Source organism: Glycine soja, chromosome 16 (genome assembly GCF_004193775.1).
Source record: "Glycine soja cultivar W05 chromosome 16, ASM419377v2, whole genome shotgun sequence".
Taxonomy (NCBI): domain Eukaryota; kingdom Viridiplantae; phylum Streptophyta; class Magnoliopsida; order Fabales; family Fabaceae; genus Glycine; species Glycine soja.
The window spans coordinates 18,409,015-18,430,114 of NC_041017.1; the positions used below are offsets into that span (position 1 = coordinate 18,409,015).

General features: G+C 34.2%; 1 protein-coding gene across 1 annotated transcript; it reads left to right on the forward strand.

The window, feature by feature from the left end:
- Positions 1 to 13,941: 13,941 nt before the first annotated feature.
- LOC114391255 (CTP synthase-like) lies at positions 13,942 to 20,174 on the forward strand. Its single transcript, XM_028352313.1, has 21 exons — positions 13,942 to 14,342; positions 14,837 to 14,916; positions 15,148 to 15,234; positions 15,339 to 15,389; positions 15,533 to 15,650; positions 15,887 to 15,943; positions 16,078 to 16,142; positions 16,225 to 16,308; positions 16,974 to 17,024; positions 17,125 to 17,187; positions 17,276 to 17,322; positions 17,447 to 17,516; positions 17,598 to 17,660; positions 17,896 to 17,985; positions 18,082 to 18,120; positions 18,210 to 18,437; positions 18,536 to 18,621; positions 18,793 to 18,841; positions 18,913 to 18,993; positions 19,080 to 19,173; positions 19,617 to 20,174. The coding sequence occupies exons 1-21, from the start codon at positions 14,225 to 14,227 to the stop codon at positions 19,799 to 19,801; spliced, it is 1,806 nt and encodes a 601-aa protein (XP_028208114.1). The 5' UTR covers positions 13,942 to 14,224; the 3' UTR covers positions 19,802 to 20,174.
- The last annotated feature ends 926 nt before the right edge of the window (positions 20,175 to 21,100 follow it).

Sequence of the window (21,100 nt, forward strand, 5' to 3'; positions counted from 1 at the left end):
AACAGCGCTAGGCAATCAATTCGTGGGGCTCCAAACTCGATGGTGGAGGATGCATAAACAGCGCTAGGCAATCAATTCATGGGTCTCCGAATAAGATTTGAGGGTGGAGGATGGACGAACAGCGCTAGGCAATCAATTCGTGGGGCTCCAAACTCAATGGTGGAGGACGCATGAACAGCGCTGGGCAATCAATTCATGGGTCTCCGAATAAGATTTGAGGGTGGAGGATAGACGAACAGCGCTAGGCAATCAATTCGTGGGGCTCCATACTCGATGGTGGAGGATGCATGAATGACAATCAATTCATGGGGCTCCAGACTCGATGGTGGAGGATGCATGAATGACAATCAATTCATGGGGCTCCGGATAAGATTTGGTGGCAGGACCGAATGGTCCACCGGGTTCTTTCACCTAAAAGGAAAACATGCTTTAGCAAGGAAAAATAAATCATTCACGAGAGCACCATATTTTAGAGAAACAATATACTCATGCCAAAAGTAATTTTCCTTGTAACCGAAAATGAAGGGCAAGATGTCAACATTTAGCTTTTAAATGAACATTCAGGGGAAACGTCGGGTCAAACTGAAACTTGGAATAAAATACTCATAGTGTATAAAAACTCACACAGGTAAGTGTTTTACCCTAATTCCAAACCATAGCTGCACCATGACTTTATTTTGCACATGATTTCCTATCGAACCAAAAGATCACACGCACGATCACAGATCAATAGGATTTTCTCGAGGGTAGTGTTTTTGGAGAGGAAGTTGGGTGTTTCGGTCTTTTCCTCTTTGTTTATGTGGGGCGGGATATCGCTAGTCGGGAGCGACTTTGAATGGCAATCCCAAAGGAAGAACTACTTCAAAAATGGGTTTTCCTTTGCCGACAGTCATTTACCCTGCTGAAAATTTATCTGGTCAAAAGATCTTCTGTTCTCTTTCCTGGTTTCCTGTATTGATCGGGAATTATTCTGTTTTTCCTTCGATCTTTTTCTTTTTACTTTCTTCCGATCTTTGATCGGGAATCCTTCTTTTCCTTTTCTTTTCTTTCTTTTCATTTCTTCGTTTCCGATCTTTGATTGGAAATTCGGGTTTTAGCATTCGTTATTTGCTCTCCCTTGAGGAGATTCTACTGTCCTTTTCTTCGGGGGAAAGGATGAGGATTCTTTTCATGGGCCAAGGTTCAAAGTAGCTTAAGGTTGTGTCTCAACATGGTCTTTTCATCGTGCGAGCTCGATTTTGATATCTGGGGCAAAACAAATTCGTGTGTTAAGGTGTCGGTCTCAGGTTGAATTTCCATATTATTTCCATGAGGCACGCGTAACAATGATGATTTGGAAACAACGTGCAAAATTAGTCATGGCTACAGCTAGGTGGGTACTCAAGCATCCAGTTTATGGCATTGTGATACTAAGGCTTGGGATTTACACAAGTAGACCCAATATTTCCAAATTATGTTCTTTCATCGATTCAACAAATCCATCCATTCTCATCTCGGTTATTCTGGAAAATAAACTCTTAGCATCAGTCTCTTGTTTCCAAAAGATATGTTTGCTCTCTACGAATGATTTATGCTTCCTATGACCATAACATGCCAACCTTCGAGGTCTTTCATCATTCATTTTTTTTATGTTCGCAAAAACTATACATCCATCGTTATCTATGAGAAAAACTTTTTCTTTGTACACCTACATTCCTATACACGAAAAACTTTTTCTGTATTCACGCGCATTAAAAACTCTTTCTCTTTATATCAACATGGTCTATAAAAACCCTATTACTGTCCAAAGATTTCTTTTTTTGTTTTTCAACATACACTCGTGGTTTATACAAAAATTTCTTTATATACACTCGTTGCTCACACACAGGAATTTCTTTTCACACATTATTTATACACACACAAAATCTTTCCATACATTTTTTACATATAAAGAACTCTTTTCTTTTCTTTATATACAGACACGACATTTGTTCACAACGCCTCTTTCTTTTATTCTATTCTTGGTGTTATCATGATTTTTGTTCGTTTTATTTTCAGGATGACGTTCCTAAAGGAAAACTCTACAAGGTTCTGGAATTTCAACAAACATTATCGACTATAACGAAATAAGCACTAATGCAACAGTCCAAACAAAATGTATGCACAAAACAAAAGACGATCGAACAAACGTTAGTCCCTCAAGTAATAGAAACAAGATAACATACGAATGATAAATGATGGAACATATGAATTTGGGGATCCCACGGTCATGTGGCTCCGCATGCCACCAGACTCTTGGGTCACGGTAACAAAAGATGGGGTGGTCGACAAAAGCAGGGCTTTTGCTCCTACGTATCCTCAATTTGTGATGAGGAACTCAGACCTACGTAGTTCTTGATAACTGTGAGACTAAAAATAGTCTCGGTGTTTTCTTCACTAAAATGCGAACATGCTTTAGTAAAGAGACAAAACTTCCAACTGATCAGAGCAACATATGCTTTTTGGATGAGAAACAATGTGTCTATCGGGGAAGGAGAGTATGCTGATGAAATTTTCTCATAACCATAAATGAGATTTTGGATGTTAGCATTTCGTTTCTAAATGACCATTTAGAGGAAGCACTAAGTTCAAAAAAAATAGAAGAAAATCACTCAAGAGCCTAAATCTAGCATGGCATTGTCAAACTTACTATTCCCTATAATACAAGGTATGCTGAATGTACCTGGATCTTTACATTTTTCAAGGATTTGGGGAACAGATTTACCAATCAATGCGGAGACATTTCTGCCCATACTAATTCTTTCACTTCCTTTAAGCTCCCGCTTATTAGTGCACAACTCCTTCAAGAATTTAGCATATCTTGGAATTTGCTTTATTGCATCCAGCAGAGGTATGTTTACCTCTACTTTTCTAAATGTTTCCAAGATCTCCTTCTCTACCTCTTCCATTTTTTTGTTGGAAATTGCTCTTGGAGGGAATGGGAGAGGGATATGATGCTTCTCTTTAGATTCACCTGCATAGAAATTGTTAGGTAACTTACGCTTTAAATTTTTGTCATCATCTTTTTCTGGAGTAGAGTGAGGTTGGGCAGGTTCATTGGTGGATGAGGGAGATGCTATTGGTTGAGGTCCTTGACACTACTTTCCTGACCTCAATGTAATGGCACTCACATTTTTGGGATTCTGGACAAATTAAGAAGGTAATCTATCAGAATTCTGGGACTGTTGTTGATTTAACTGTGTAGCCAACTGTCCCATCTAATTAGTTAAGCTCTTAATGGAGGCTCTGGTCTCTTGTTGAAACTGCATGTTTTGCATAGTCATTTGCCTCACAAGTTCTTCAAGGGAAGGTTGCGGAGGGGCCTCAACTATTTGTTGTTTCTGGGGCTGTTTCTGTTGTTGCTATTGCTGCTAGATTGGTGGAGGAACGTATAGTCTGCTTGGGCCAGCAACATTTTGAAAATAAGTCTGTTGTTGTTGCTGCTGCTGTTGTTGTTGCTGCTGCTGTTGTGAAGGATTCGACCATCTAAGGTTGGAATGATTCCTTCATCTGGGATTGTACCCGTTGCTGGAGAGGTCATAATTATTCTATTGTGGCTGATTTTGCTGTTGAGGTTGAGGAGGTCTGTTGTAGATGTTTGTAGCATAAGCTTCAGGCTGTTCAATTGCTTCAGATTGTTGCACAGAAGGGCAAAGGTCTATGTGGTGGTCAGCAGAGGAGCATAAACCACAGAGTCTGGCGACAGATGCTGATTTTTGATTCATGGCCAGTTGGGTTACCAGGTTAACCAAGGCATCTAGTTTACCTTCAATCTTCTTAGTCTCACTTGATGAATTCATGGCTACTTCATGCACTCTAATGACAATAGCAACACTTCTGGCACTAAATTGATGGGAGTTTGAAGTCATCTTCTTAATTAAATTTCTGGCTTCAACAGGGGTCATGTCTCCAAGGGCTCCACCACTGGCAGCATCTATCATACTTCTCTCCATGTTGCTGAGTCCTTCATAAAAATATTGGAGAAGAAGCTGCTCTGATGATATTACTACTCTATGTTGATGATATTACTACTCTCAAGACATGCAAAGTGAATTTGAAATGTCAATGATGGGTGAACTAAATTTCTTTCTTGGGCTGCAAATCAAGCAAACCAAGAATGGAATATTTGTCAATCAATCAAAATATTGAAAATACTTGATTCAAAGGTTTGGGTTGGAGAATGTGATCGAGGCCGTACCCAAATCAAATAAACATTAAAATGTAGTAACTAGGAAGTGATCCTAGGTCGTTTCCCAACGAGCAATGATAAACCAAATGTTCATAACAGATAGTAGGAAGTAGTTACAAATGGGGGGGGGGGGTTGTTTGCTTTTGTAAATTAAACAGCGAGTAAAATTGAATTAGAAAATATCATAATTAAAATACGTTGTTTCCCCTTGATTCACAAGCAAGTCTCTTATCCTAGGTTGCGAGAATTTATCCTTTATCAGTTTAACCACTTAATCCAACCCTAAATTAAATTACTAAGCGAAATTTAACATGAGGCATTCATTATGTGATAAAGCAACACATACATCAATTACTCATAAACGATCATTAAGCATGAACGTAAATTAAGCGCAAAGACAATTAATCAAGCACTAAGCATGCATGAATTAATAGCAACAAATTCAGAGTAATTAGTGAAGAGGAAAAACTGAACAAAATTTAACAGTAATAATAGAACCTCAAGGAGAACTGTGCTTGATCCTCAAGAGAAAGCAGCGCTGGGGACTTAGCCTTCCATTAATCAATAGAGAACGAAATTATAGATTGAAGAATGAAATTTTATTGATAAAACTAAAAGTCAGAACTGGAATTGCCAAAAACGAAAAAAGGAGAAAGAGAAGAGAGAGAAGAGAGGGCTTAAACTAGAACCTTGGTGCTGTTATATAGTTTTCCAGCCCCAAAGCTTACAAATCTGTTTTAAATCCAAGCCCATAAATAAATTAAATTCAAATATAGATAATATAAGATAAGATCTAGATTAAATAATATCTAGATGAGATCAAATCTAAATAATATCTAGATAAGATATAGATAAGATAAGATCTAATTTTGTAGAATAAAATAGTCTGCCCTCTTCAAGTCCAAGCCCAATTCTGGATTCAAGCCCAATGCTTCATTAATTCCTGAAATTAGATTAAAAACATCAAATTAGCTTAATGGGTCCAAATGATAAAAATGCCTAATTAATTTGACAGTTAAGACTAATCAGTACTTAAAATGGTGCAAAAAGAGTTAAGAAATAGGAGAAAATAATGGCACATCAGAATGCTAAGCATATGGCTACACCAATGAGTACTGCTTGCTATTTGGATAAAGATGAAACCGGTCAATCAATAGATATTAAGAAATATAGAGGTATGATCGGATCACTTCTTTATTTATCTGCTAGCAAACCAGATATAATGTTTAGTGTGTGTATGTGTGCTAGATTTCAATCAAATCCCAAAGAATCACATCTTAGTGTCGTTAAGAGAATTATAAGATATATGTTAGGCACTATGAATATAGGTTTATGGTATCCTAAGAATTCCACATTCAACTTAATAGGATATTTCTATTTTGATTTTGCTGGTTCTAAAACGAATAGAAAGAGCACAAGTGAAACTTGTTATTTCATTGGATCTGCTTTATCCACTGCTGAGGCAGAATATATTTCTGCTGGCAATTGTTGTGCTCAAATACTTTGGATGAAACATCAACTTTCTGATTATGGAATATTTCTTAATCGTATTCCTATATGATGTGATAACATAAGTGCTATAAATCTATCTAAGAACCCTGTTCAGAACTCAAGAACTAAACACATAGAAATAAGACATCATTTCATGAGAGGTCATGTTCAAAAGGGAGATTGTGTTCTAGAATTCGTTGATACAAAGAATCAGTTAGCTGATATCTTTACAAAACCTCTCCCTAAAGAAACATTCTTTGCTATTATAAGAGAATTAGGTCTTTTAGATATCAATGATCTAGACAAGTAGGTAACTCATTGAGTTTTATCCTCCTTATGTTCAATAGATTGTCTTTGAGTGTAGTTGTTAGTGTTATTAATAGTCATATTAATTGTTGTTTGTCTTTTAATAATATAATTGTCCTTGATTACCTTTGTTTGAATTATTAATAGTAATATAAGTTATTGTGTATAGTTAATTGATTGTTAGATTGATTTGATTTGTTTGTGTTTGATGATTATTGATTGAATGTGTTTGATTGTGCTTGTTGATTGAATGCATTTGATTGTGCTTGATTATCATAGTAAAGTGTGTATTTGACTTAAGAATAGTTAGTTTTAGTTGAAAAAGCCTTGTTTAAGGGTCTGGTAATCGATTACCACTTCCTGTAATTGATTACCTTAGAATAGCAAGGCTGTAATCGATTACCTTAGAATAGGAAGGCTGTAATCGATTACAGAAGCCTATAATCAATTACCAGTAGGCTTCAATAGTTACAGGGTACTTTGTAATCAATTACAAGGGTTTGTAATCAATTACAAAGCGTCCCTGTCTATAAATATTTGTGTTTTCGCAGAACCTTCAATCTCCCCTTTTGTGTGACGGCGCAAAACCTTCCCCAATCTTCAAATCCGCATATCTCTCTCATTTCTTAACCAAATCGCTTCAAACAAAGCCCAATCTTCATCTTTTTCAATTCTCTTCCAAACCCACCAATCCAAATTAGCTGAAACACATTCAAATTGTAGAATCATCAAAGAAGCAAAAGGGATCTTCCTCCACCACCACCGCTGCTGGTTGCCGCCGCCAAGGAACCTCTGGAGACCCACCCGCACCAATTCCTCCATCTCTTTCATCTCATCGATCATCCATATTATTTTCCTCAGATGATCAGCATCAGAGGTACTATTCTCAATTCTATAATAGAGTCATTCTAGATCCTAAGTACCTTGACCTTGAATTTTTTGATGGAGAAACATTTGATTGTTACCAAGTGTTTCAAAATTCTACTTTGGTTGATTTCATGTCTATGAAACTTCCTTACTTTCCTGAATTCGTTAAAGTTGTCTATAATAATTTGAAGATTCAAGATGGTGTTCTTTACTCTGAAGTGCATAGTATTCCCATTGTTGTTGATCAGTCCTTGTTTTATCCAAGATGGTGTTCTTTACTCTCTAGATGTTTTTGGCTTTTTGATGTTGCCAAAGGAGGAGAGAACAAGGGTAGAATTTATCATGAACTTAGGCATAAATTCCAATCTTAAGGGGGAGTAAGGATTGTGAGCACGCATTATCAAATTGTATATCGTTTATCTTGATTTCAGATTATTGTCATCATCGAAAAGTGGGAGATTGTACAAGCATATATGATATGAAGTTTTGATGATGCCAAAGATGAGTGCGATTCAAGTCAAGAATCCAGAAATTCAAGAAGAATGATGTACTTAGTTCCTAGGATCTTAGAAAGAATTCCTTAGTTGATGCTGCACAGGTTTGGCTAAAGGATATTTTACAAAAGCTTTCCGAGATTTCAAAAATATGATATTTTCTCTCTGGTAATCGATTACCAGAGGATGTAATCGATTACCAGTGGGCAAACTAATTTCTAGAACAGTTTTACAAATTTCAAATTTGATTTAAAAGGCTGTAATCGATTACACACAGTATGTAATCGATTACCAAAAGTTACAACTGTTTGTAACAGCTTTCAGAAATTTGAATTTAAAATTTAAAAGCCTATAATCGATTACAACATTTTTGTAATTGATTACCAGACACAAAAATTCAAATTTCAAGTCTGAAGAGTGACAACTCTTCAGAAACTAACTGTGTAATTGATTACCACATTTATGTAATCGATTACCAGTAAGGAATTTTCTAAAATAACTCCCAAGAGTCACAACTGTTCAAGAAGTTTTTGAATGGCCATCAAAGGCCTATAAATAAGTGACTTGGGATACGAAATTCCTTAGAGTTTTTCTATACAGCATTGTCTTATCCTCTCAAAACCAAATTGTCTTATCACTCTCAAAATATTACTTGGTCAAAACACTTTCAAATTCAATAGGGAATCTTGATCGATCTTCAATTGTAATATCCTTCTCTTAAAGAGAGAAAATTCTTCTTCTTCTTCTTATTCAAAGTGATCTGTTTAAGAGACTGAGGGTCTCTTAAGTTGTAAGGATATCTAAACATAGGGGAAGGGTGTCCCTGTGTGGTTCAGAGTTTGTAAAAAGCTTTTTACAAGATAATGGAAATCTCAAGCGGGTTGCTTGGGGACTGGATGTAGGCATAGGGGGTGGCCGAACCAGTATAAAATCTGAGTTTGCATTCTCTCTTCCCTTAAACTTCTTTTATTTATTGCTATTTATCTTTTGCTTTAAAGAATTTTATTTTTGAATTGTCTTTTGATTAATTCATATTAAGGGTGCATTTTTAATTCAAAAAGAGAGTTAAATTGTAATTGGGAATAATTTTTGTATCTTAATTCAACACCACCTTCTTAACATAACTAAGGCCACTTGTCCAACATATCCCTGGGTGGTTCAGAAATTGTAAAGGGATTTACAAGTTAGTGGGAATCTCAAGTAGATTACTTGAGGACTGGACGTAGGCATAGGGCGTGGCCGAACTAGTATAAAACTGAGTTTGCAATTCTCTCTTCCCTAAACTCTTCTAGTTTATTGCAGTTTAATTTTACTTTGCATATTTAAAGAAGCATCAAGTAAATTGTTCGTTACTTTTTTTCTGCATATTAAGTTTGCATAATCTTTTTAAAGAGAGAATTCAAATTTGTTAGGGGAAATTTTTTAAACTTAATTCATCCCCCCCCCCCCCTCTTAAGTTGTTGAGGCCACTTGTCTAACAACATAAACCTCATACAACAGTCTATAATACCACGAGACTCGTATTTTTAAGGAAAATTATAAATTAAAGAGGAAAACTATAGTATTCAAAAAAAACTCTTATGCCCATTTAAAATTTAATAAAGAAGTAAATAGAAGAACAAATATAAAATTTTGGACAGAGTCTCCTCTATAATTAAGACTTTTCCCAAAAATTTAAATCAATACAACAACAACATCATTGACAATTTCAATCATCAATAACAAACCTATCACATCTCATTAGTTAAAAACATAGTTTTTCTTGAAAACCAATGTGCACATCAATAACAAATATATCGCATCCCATTAGTTAAAAACACAGTTTTTCTTGAAAACCAGCATGCACAAGGATAGACATACATCCATATAATTGGGTTCTGTTGGATCGAGTGGCCTCAAAATAATTAAGAAGGGGGGTTGAATTAATTATTCATAAACCTTTACTAATTAAAAATTTACTCTTCTAAGGCTTTTGCTTATGTTGTTAAGAGAATAAGGAGTAGAAGAGAAACTTAACCAAAAGTAAAAACGGAAATTAAAATGCACAACGAAAAGTAAAAGAGTAGGGAAGAAGGAGACAAACACACAAGAGTTTTTATACTAGTTCGGCAACAACCCGTGCCTACATTCAGTCCCCAAGCGACCTGCGGTCCTTGAGATTTCTTTTCAACCTTGTAAAAATCCTTTTAAAGGCAAAGATCCACAAGGGATGTATCCTCCCTTGTTCTCTTTGAACATCCTAGTGGATGTACCCTCCACTAGAACTGATCCACAAGAGATGTACCCTCTATTGTTCTCAGTCAAACCCAAGTAGATGTACCCTCTACTTGTACCACAAAGGATGTGCCCTCCAATGTGTTAAGACAAAGATCTCAGGCGGTTAAACCTTTGAAACTTTGTGAATGGGGATACAAAGGAATTCTCAGGCGGTTAGTCCTTTGAAATCTTTTGTATATGGTAAAGGGAAGAATCAAAAGAATTCTCAGACTGTGTCGTTTTGAATTCTTTGACAAGGGAGAAGGGAGACACAAAAGAATTCAGGCGGTTAGTCCTTTGTTCTTTTGGAAAAGGGAGAAGAGAGACACAAAAAGAATTCTGGCGGTTAGTCCTTGGCGAATTCTTTTCGGCAAAGGGAGAAGAGAATGAAAAGGATGAATAGCACAAGTTTTCAAGGTTTGGAAAACCAGAAAACTTTGGAAAGCTTTTGGCAAAAGGAAGAAGAAGAAGAAGAAGTTTAAAGAGACTCAGAAATCAATGTGGAAAGATTGCTTGTGTAAAGAATGAATTGGAAAAGATAGATGTATAGAATGATTGATTGAATGAATGTTGAAAATGCAAAACAAAGTCTTGCTTTTATAGACTCTTCATGTCTGGTCAAGAGAACCATTAGAAGAGTTATGACTTTTAGAAAAACTTAAAACCAATTTAAAAAAGTCAAAAACCATTTGAAGAGTTACATCTTTTGATTTGATTTATTCAGAAACAATCACTGGTAATCGATTTCCAAATCAGTGTAATCGATTACACAAAGCTTTTTTGTGAAAGAATGTGACTCTTCACATTTGAATTTGAATTTCAACGTTCAAGCACACTCGTAATCGATTACAGCTTTTTGAAATCAATTGGAACGTTGTAAATTCAATTGAAAGCTTTTTGAAAACCATTTTTGCTTACTGGTAATCGATCACAACAATCTGGTAATCGATTACTAGAGAGTAAAAACTCTTTGGTAAACATGTTTTGAGAAAAAATCCATGTGTTGTTCAGTTTTTGAAAAAACTTTTTCATACTTATCTTGATTAAGTCTTCTCTTGATTCTTGAATCTTGAGTCTTGAATCTTGATCTTGATTCTTGGAACTTGAATCTTGAAACTTGGTTCTTGATTCTTGAAATCAAATTTCCTCATGAACCTTGAAGTGTTCTTGATTCAATCTTGAACTCATTCTTTGATTCTTGAGATCATCATCTTTGTTATCATGACGTGTTCTTGACTTTTGAGCTTTTTGTCATCATCAAAACTTCTTTGAATCAATCTTGATTCATCATGAAGCTTGCTTCTACAGGTTCCCTGACCCCAATTATGGTATCAAAAGCTGTAAACAAACAATAAACTACCCTCACCTATCTATATCTCTCTCTTAGTTCCTTGCAGAGTTGTTCTAAGATATCTTAGGTTCACGTCCGTTCATTCAAACGCAGAACTCTATATAGAAGCAAAAACTTTGATGTTTTGGTGATGCCAAAGGATCATGCGCTTCTTAAGTTTAATTCGAAGGATCATGCGCTTCTCAAGTTTAATTCAAGAGGATCATGCGCTTCTCAAGGTTAATTCAAGACAAGAATCCAAGAAATTCAAGATATATGATCAAGATAATCTCTAGAGGCTTAGGAAGGGAATTCCAAGTTGAAACAACAAGAGGTTTGGCCAAAGAATTTAAGCTAAAATGTTTTTACAAAAGATTTACTCTTTGGTAATCGATTACCAGAGGATGTAATCGATTACTAGTGGCCAAAATACTTCCTAAAATGCTTTTAAAATGATTTTAAATACTTTTGAAAGCATGTAATCGATTAAATGAGTATTGTAATCGATTACCAGCAGTTGAAACTATTTATAACAGCTATTAGAAATTTGAATTCAAATTTTACAATGTGTAATCGATTACACTTGGATGGTAATCGATTACCAGCAGTTATTGAACGTTTTTAATTCAAATTTTAAAGCTTGTAATCGATTACCAGAGGAGCTTTTCAGAAAATATTTTCCAAGAGTAACATCTGTTCAATTGATATTTGAATGACCATCAAAGGTCTATTTATATGTGACTTGGAACACGAATTTGCTTAGAGTTTTTCTGAACAAACAGTCGTATCCTCTCAAAAGCAAAATTGTCTTATCCTCTAAAACATTCCTTGGCCAAAACACTTGCAATTCAATAAGGAATTATTTGAGTGCTCCATTGTTCAATCTATCTCTTTCAAGAGACATTTCTTCTTCTCTTCTTCTTACTTCTGAAAAGGGATTAAGAGACCGAGGGTCCTCTTGTTGTAAAGCAATCTGAACACAAAGGAAGGACTGTCCTTGTGTGGTTCAGAACTTGTAAAGGGTTTTTACAAGATAGTGGAACTCTCAAGTGGGTTGCTTGGGGACTGGACGTAGACACAAGGGTGTGGCCGAACCAGTACAAAACTAAGTTTGCACTTTCTCTTCCCTTAAACTCTTTTATTTATTGTTGTTTTACATTTACATTCAGATTGGTTATTTTGAATCATCTTTTAGAAATCTATCTTTAAGGGAACTTGAAACTTGCATTAAAATCAAAAATAGAATTTTAATTGGGGAAATATTTTGTAATATCTTAATTCAACCCCTTTGGTTAAGATATCTGAGGTCACTTGTCTAACACTCTATATACCAAATCAAAGATAATTCAGTATAGATTTCAAAGACAAGGTTAATATTAACTTTTGGGGTCAAATACTCATTCAATTCTCATCACGCTATTATGACCAGGGTTTAACAAATGTTGCAACAACAAAGTCTATTTTATAAAAAGGCAACATTTACAACCTCTCTTTTTCAAGGATTATTCAAAAATATTGGAGGACCTAGATCTTGAATTAAAAAATAAGAGGATCGGTTTGTTGAAATAAGAAAAATAAAGGGATAAATTTTATAATTAAGCCAAAATTAAAAACCCCTTTTGATGGGTTTGTTATCATATGTGTGGGATTCATGTGGTCACTCTCATGCAAACAACATTAAAAAATTATTCTTGGATTGGAGAAACCTTTTTTTTTTAGCATGGATTTAACATAAAATGCTCAATTAATTTGATTTATGCATCCATTTGGTGCAAATTTAGGGCATTTTGATTGGAATGCATCAATCCAAAGTAACCCTTGATCAAATTTAAGATATATAGATCTGTATGAAAGAAATTGAACACAAAATTTAAAGCTATTCCTAAGGGGGTTTTATCTTTATAATTTTTAAATATTATTATGATAGTTAAAAATTATCAGTATGTTAGTTACGTGCATGGAAACACGTATAATCTAGTAAGTATTTTTAATGATGAATTTCAATTTTCGTTATATTAAAAGCATTAACAACGTCGATTTAAAACTGTTGAAATAATCAATTTGATCCAAAATTATAAAACATAAAAGATAAAGTTAAACTTTTAAAAAATAAGACCAAACTAAATCTAAAAAATTATGATAAAGGACATGTGTAGTTTAATCTTTTTCTTATATGTTATTTCATTTTTTTTTTTCTGTTTGTCTTGCAATTATATTGTAAAACTAATTGTATGACCTTATTGCATAAAAATATTTCTCAAACAAAAATGCATTTTTATAGGGATGAAAGATTACAAATTAAACTGTTCATAATTAAAACACTTGAATTTAACTTGGGTAATTTAATTTTTTATTGTTACCATAATAGTGAAATTAATTAAATAATAAATAACTAGTTATAGTTTAAAAAATTACCGAAAACTATAAATGATTAGATTTATTTCCCTAATACTTTTAAAAATAATTTTTTATTTTGAAATATATTTTAAATTGATGTTTAAATTAATTTATTTTTGTTCTTTAATAAGAACATAACTTGCTAATGTATTGTTTACGTTAAACACATTTATTTTTTTTAGTAAAAATACGTTAGCAATCTATAATTAGATGTTATCTTAAAATAAATAGTTTAGCTTACCAACATACTTATATTAAAAAGCAACACAAGCGATATTTAACTTTTACTTTATTTTAAACATGATATTTTAAAACAAACGCATTTCTTTATGAAAAAAAAATATAAAAATCCAAACTACAGAGTACCGATATTAAAATAATGATAAATATAGATAAACTTAAATCTCATTAAAAAAAAAACTAAAATAAACTGTTTCACGTAGAATTGCGGTTCATTTTTTATTATCTTTTCGGTCAAATTTAATAAGTGCAATTTATTTTTTATTTTCTTCGGGTCAATTTGTTTTCGTTAATTTCTTTCTTTCTCTCTCTCTCATCTTTATCATGTCTCATCCTTGGAATCAGAACCAGAATACTTAGTATATAAAGCAAACCAATGGTAGCATTGGTTGCCATTCCCTTCTACTTTCCCTCCTGTTTCTTCAAACTCTGCTTCTTTGCAACTCTGCATATTTTCGCTGCAAACCCAAGATTCTGTGTTGTTTGTGCTCTCTCTTTGAATGCAAAAGCCAAAAGGTAAACCAAAAAGCTAAAACTAGAACATAGAAACCATTTTCTACTGTTTGAAAAGGTTGCTCTGCTCTGCTCTGTTTGTCATCGAAGAGAGCGAGGAATAAGAAGACATAGAGAAAAAAAATGAAGTACGTGCTGGTGACTGGTGGAGTTGTTAGTGGCCTTGGCAAAGGTGTTACTGCCAGCAGTATTGGTTTGCTTCTCAAAGCTTGTGGACTTAGAGTCACTGCCATTAAAATTGGTATCTTTTTCTTTGTTTATTTTTTTTTCCTTTTGGAAATGGTAAATGGATAAAGCATGCATACTTTTTTATCCACGAAACTTTGAATAGTCTCTCCCAGTTTTCTTTGTCAAGATTTTCTGTCTTCTTCTCAGGTTCCTTCTTTCCTTTTATTTTTTCTAATCAAGGCACCCCATACTCTTTTTGTTCAAAGTGCAAACACTCTCGAACCATTGAACCAAGAATTTAAATTGATGTGTGATTGTGGTTTTGTCATGACCATTGATATTGTGGAAAATTGCGGACAAATGTAGCTACAATTATGGATAGCTTTGTAGTTGCAGAGACCTCAAAAACATTAACGTTGCAGTTGAAATAGCGGTCACGGACCGTTTTTTAAAACCTTTGCATCTAAGCAAGAACTACTAGTCCTATTTCTTTTTTTCTTCTTTTTTTGTTCCTTTGAAGTGTTGTTGCATTCTAATTCTGGTCTCACTGGTTCCTTTGCCATTCAGATCCTTACTTAAACACAGATGCGGGAACAATGTCCCCCTTTGAGCATGGAGAAGTGTTTGTGTTGGATGATGGTGGTGAGGTACACAACTTTTCTGTGATTCACTAATTCATCATCCATTTTTCATGCTAAGGACATGCCCGAAAAAGTAAAAACGAAAGAAACAAAGAAAGTTATTTCAAGGAAAACGAGAGAGAAAAAAAAAGTATTGTGCCAACTTTGTGCAATTTCCACAGAAGAAGGTTGGCAAAATTATCAAAAGTAGTTGTCTAACAAAATAATTAGAAACCTGACCCCTCTTTCTGTTCAAAGGTGGACCTGGATCTTGGAAACTATGAGCGTTTTATAGACATCAAGTTGACCCGTGATAACAACATAACTACTGGGAAGATTTACCAGGCAAGTTGTTTATGTTTAGACTTTAGAGTTATGACGCAGATTTTGAAGATCATTACAAAATTTTTCACTAAAGTTTACTTTTCTTTTCCTGTTTTTCATGACAGTCTGTCATTGACAAAGAAAGAAAAGGAGACTATTTAGGAAAAACTGTTCAGGTTTGGCCTAAACCAATTTGTACTATGTTTTTATTGTGATGATAATTTATAAACCAAGGTTTTCATTTTACATGTTGGTCCTAATATTATTATTATCATTATAATTATTATTCTTATTCTTATTATGGTGTTTTCATCTTTAGGTCGTGCCTCATATCACTGATGCTATTCAAGATTGGATTGAAAGAGTGGCCCACATACCGGTAGATGGAATGATCGGTCCAGCTGATGTATGTGTCGTAGAATTGGGTGGAACCATAGGTACAGTGTTGAGAACATTCTTCAGACTTCTTCACTCCATTGTTTCCATCTTTTATGTAATTTTTTTTAGGACAAATGTTAGTTTGTTAGAATGTTAGTTTAGTTTTGTTAGTAGAGGGGATCGAATCCAAGATTTTTTCCTCAAAGCTTCTCCCTTAATCATCCAACATATCTTATATCTTTTCTTTTTTATGTAAATTAATAAATTAATTTATAATAAACATTTATGGATGCAGGAGATATTGAGTCCATGCCATTTATTCAGGCATTAGGACAATTCTCATACAGAGTAGGTAAGTGAGGATAATACTTGATTTTTTTTTTTCACAAAGGTGTGTGTTTGGTGGATATGTGAGGTGTTATAAATAGATGTTAATTTTTTATTTTTTATTTTGTTTCTTGTGACATAATAATGCTCATTTTCCAGGTGCTGGCAACTTTTGCTTAGTTCATGTCAGCCTTGTTCCTGTTTTGAATGTTGTTGGTGAACAGGTAAATGTCTCACAACTCTCGGATCCGTGCAGAAAATGATTCAGTTTCATCTAACTTGGGAAATTGGGTGATTGTTTTTCAGAAAACAAAAGCAACCCAGCATAGTGTTCGTGCACTGCGTGGCCAAGGGCTGACTCCACATATCTTAGCATGCCGTAGCACTATGGTTGGTCTCTCTCTCTCTCTCTCATACATGGAATCAGATTGAGTGCATATGAATTCATAATAGTCAGAAAATCGCAATCGTTAGATGAAGATTGGACAACTCAATCTCAAATGATCCAATTTACTGAGATAAATTCTGAGCTGTCCATTTTTCATTGGATGGTTCCAATTCCCTGGCATGAAAAAATCTGACCACAGGGAAACATGACCTGAGAATACACACAAAGCATAATGGATTCTCTCTCCCTCTCTCCACCACATTTTTTTGGTTAAAAGAAAGGAGTCGAACTTACTTAACTATAAGAGGATATACAACAACTAACGTGCAACCTCCAAAGTTATACAAATGTGCACATGGAACAAGGTTTGGTGCATACGAATTCATGTAGCCAGGGAATTAGAATCTTTGGATGTAGATCCGATGACTCACATCTTGAATGTTTCAATTTACTAATATAAAATCTGAGCCGTCCGATTTTCACCCGACAGCTCTAATTCACTATGTGCTTCATTGCATGAAAAGTCTGACTGTAGGGAATCCAGATTCGAGAATATGCACAAGGCACAAGCATATATTATGATGCAAAAAAAGAAAACAAATGAATTCTTGCATTCACTGATCTTAACTGTACACATTTTTAAGTTTCTAACAGTCATTTGTTTCAGGTACTGGATGAGAATGCAAAGGGAAAACTCTCTCAATTTTGCCTAATTCCGGTATGAGTTTTTAAAGAAAGTGTTTTGATGAATATATATGACTTCAAATGATTTTGTCTGCTTTGCAAGAGTTTTCTCTACTGAAGTTGCATGTTTGCAGGCAGAAAATATTGTTACTCTTTATGATGTTCCCAACATCTGGCACATTCCTTTGCTTTTAAGAGTAAGTCTTCCTCTAAAACTGCTGAACTTCAAATCATCTTATATCTGTATGTACCATTTCTCACAAATTATCTTCTTCTGGTCTATAGGATCAGAAGGCTCACGAAGCAATGTTTAAAGTGCTGAACCTTCATGGGTTAGTCTCACAAACTCAAATATTTGTTCTGTTTCCCGGATCGGACTTCAATGGATATAAAGAAGTTTCAATCCTTTATGATTCTTCTGGAAGGCTTAAGTGGCAATTTTTTGTGTATATACAGTGTAGCTAAAGAGCCCAATTTAGAGGAATGGACTTGCAGAGCTGAATCTAGTGATTTGCTTTATGAACCAGTGGGTTCTAATCCAAAGCTAATCTATATATTATCCATGATTGTTGGCAATGGTTATAATTTTGTTTCTTTTAAATGGCAGGTTCGTATAGCCTTAGTAGGGAAATATACGTGCCTTTCAGATTCCTACCTCTCCATTCTAAAGGTGGAGTTTGGTTCAACTTCATGGCTGTTACTATTTTAGTTTCAAGATCTTTTGAAGAGTAAAAGGACATATTTTCCTTTCCTCTGTCAGAAACAATTAAGATAATATAAAATTTAGTTCAAAAATTGGATCAATAAAATTCTCGTTTTTTATAAAGTTATTAAATGGTGTAAATAGTTGGTGACAGTTATACTGGTATAAGCTTTGCTAATTTACCTTTAATTATTGACTTCAGGCCTTACTGCATGCTTCTGTTGATTGCCAAAAGAAACTTGTTGTGGACTGGATTCCAGCTAGCAATCTTGAAACTGCAACTGCAAAAGGGGTAACATCAATTATGAATCATTATATCACAAGCATGTTTTTATTATTATTGTTCATAATAGAAATTTCATCTATATGTTATTGTTCGATGTTGCAGAATCATGATGCTTATAAGGCTGCTTGGAAGTTATTGAAGGTTTCGTTCACAGTCATGAAATTAACCAGTTGTTATACTATCAATTTCCCTCATTTTGGTTGAGTTATCTAACTAATCTTTTCCTTCAGGGTGCTGATGGTGTTCTTGTTCCTGGAGGGTTTGGGGATAGAGGAGTGCAAGGAAAAATTATTGCAGCTAAATATGCCCGCGAAAACAGGATTCCATTCCTTGGTATTTGTCTTGGAATGCAGATTGCTGTCATAGAGTTTGCTCGATCTGTTCTTGGTGTACAAGATGCTAACAGCACTGAATTTGAGCCCCATACCAAAAGCCCATACATCATATTTATGCCTGAGGTGTCTATATCTGCCTTATCTTATTCTAATGCTTAGAACATAGATTAAAAAAAGTGTCTTTTTTCTTACTTTTGATTTGTTTGGACTGTTTGCTATAGGGATCAAAAACACACATGGGAGGCACCATGCGCCTTGGATCTAGGAGGACATATTTCCAGACCAAGGAATGCAAATCTGCAAAATTGTAAGTATTAATACTGCATTCAATTTTTTTAAAAGACATATTTTGTGTTTATGATGGACAATATGAATGAGAGTAATTTGTGTGTAGTATGACTGCACTATAAAGGACTTCCTATATAGTTTGGCTAAAATGGTGAGATTATTAGGTTTCTAACCCTTTGACCCTTCTTAGATATGGCTGCAAAAGCTTCATTGATGAGAGACATCGGCATAGATATGAGGTATTTCATTGTGATGCACAAAATTATCTTGTGAATGTGAGTAAAACAGAAAATGATCTTGTCATATGCAGGTGAATCCGGATTTAGTAGCCTGCCTTGAAAATGCTGGTCTTTCTTTTACTGGAAAGGATGAAACAGGTCAACGCATGGAGGTATCAACATTTTCATGAGTATGATTTTTTTAATTATTATATGCATATGCTGTGCTTATAAGATGTTTGTCTTTTTCATGCTTCAGATTCTTGAACTACCTAACCATCCTTATTTTATTGGTGCTCAATTCCATCCTGAATTTAAATCAAGACCAGGAAAACCTTCTCCTTTGTTCTTAGGTACTTATCTGATACATGTCCACATTATATGTCCAAGTTGACTTTAATTGATCTTCTTTGTAGTATATATGATCTCCAAACTTCAATATTCTTAGGTACTTCATTGTTGTATGCTTTCCGTTGGAACATTGAGTTATACCTAAATTAGCTATAGCCTAGATGCTATTTCTTTTCCAACAATAAAATTCCTTATTGAATGAATATGCTTTAGAAGAAAATACACATTTAAATTTGCCGAGGTAGACATTTTCATCCCAAAGCATCAAACTTGCATTCCTGAAACTAAGTTTTCTGCTTGAACTGTCCTTATTTATTAATCTCACTTGTGCCTAGTAATGGATAAGCAAGGGTTCTTGTTAAATTCCTTGCTATCAAATGATAACAAACAGTTTCAGATTTTAAAATGTAATTTCTGAATTGCTTGTTGATCATGTCAATTGCAGGGTTCATTGGAGCAGCATGTGGACAATTGGATGCTGTCTTACAGCGCTCTTCAATTGTTGATAACAGTCTCTCAAAAGGAGTAGATATCTCTCCAGTGAAAACATACCGAACTAGAACCACGACAAAGACAGCTTATAGGACTGCTGAATATGTATATGGAAGTTGCAATGGATTGCATTTCTAAATGTTACTTAAGGGTCTTCCTTCATCTTAGAGTTTTCAAAATAAATATATGTTGTTGGCTTTCAGTTATGTAGGAGAGAGCTTGTGTGTACAGTCAATTGAACCTTGGTAGGTATAGAGTTTTCAGAGGATACAGAGAAGAGCTTGGTCACGGTCTTTTTAATGGGACCAGCTCATTTAAGTTTATAATGGTTTGAGTGGGGAACTCTGAAGCTTGCCTTGTGTTTCAGGCAATGACAACTCTTGGTTTTGCAAAGATCTTAGTCTACAGAGAACTTATTGTGAACTTCAACTATATTGTAATGTGAATTGTCTTGTCATAATGTTTTAGGAGGTGTTTAGTAAATGAAATCTCGATTATTTCTTCTTCATCATAGTATAGTTGTCTATAATATCCCGACCAAGAAATATCAAATAGTCCGTTTACAATTTGCAAAGTTTTGAAATATATAAGTTAACAGGCCTAAACTTTGTGTACAAATCATTTTTTGTCATTAATCTTTTGAAAACAAGAATGTTACACATTGATTGTTTAGATCTTCCAGAGAAATCTTATACAAATTGTGCTTATTGGCAGTAAAATATATTGATCCATACGTTAAGTTTGAATTCCTAAAGTTTTAATTGACAAACGGAACTCAAACATTAGCAGTTTCTTATTTAAAATACTACTAACAAACATAGTATTTTGAATGGAGAACTACTAATGTATCTCTTTGAGATTGTTGAAAAAAGAACAGGAATCTAAAAGACGGGGACTATTTGATATGAATCTACGAAGGTCTAATAACTTAAAATATTCTTTGCATGATGGAAGGCCCTTGACTGAAGCAGAAACTAAACCTAAGAGAATTAAATAGGCTTTCTAATATTAGTCAAGGAGTTAAAAACTAAAGAAAGTTTGTCTAAACTTGAACTCAATCCAAGAATTGTTACATGTCTATAATTTGAAGATAATTTCAGCTAACTTAAAAAAAAATATTGCACAATGATTCCAACATTTAATATGCATCTGTAGGCTGGATTTTTTTTTATTTGGGTTGGTTTACTTAGTTTTTGGGCTTCATAGTTAATTAATTATATTTTCTTATTTTCAACATAATTTTTGCATATCTAGAATAAGTTCATATGTCTTTTTGATATTTTTTAGTTAGCAGTTTTTGCTTCTTAAACAATTAAGATGTTTAGTGGTGAAGAGGATTAGTTAATTACTAGAAGAGAGGTAGAATAACGACAATCAATTAACTTTGGGCTTTCTTGCACAAACAATTTATGTTTCTAATATTTATCTTCTCAAGCT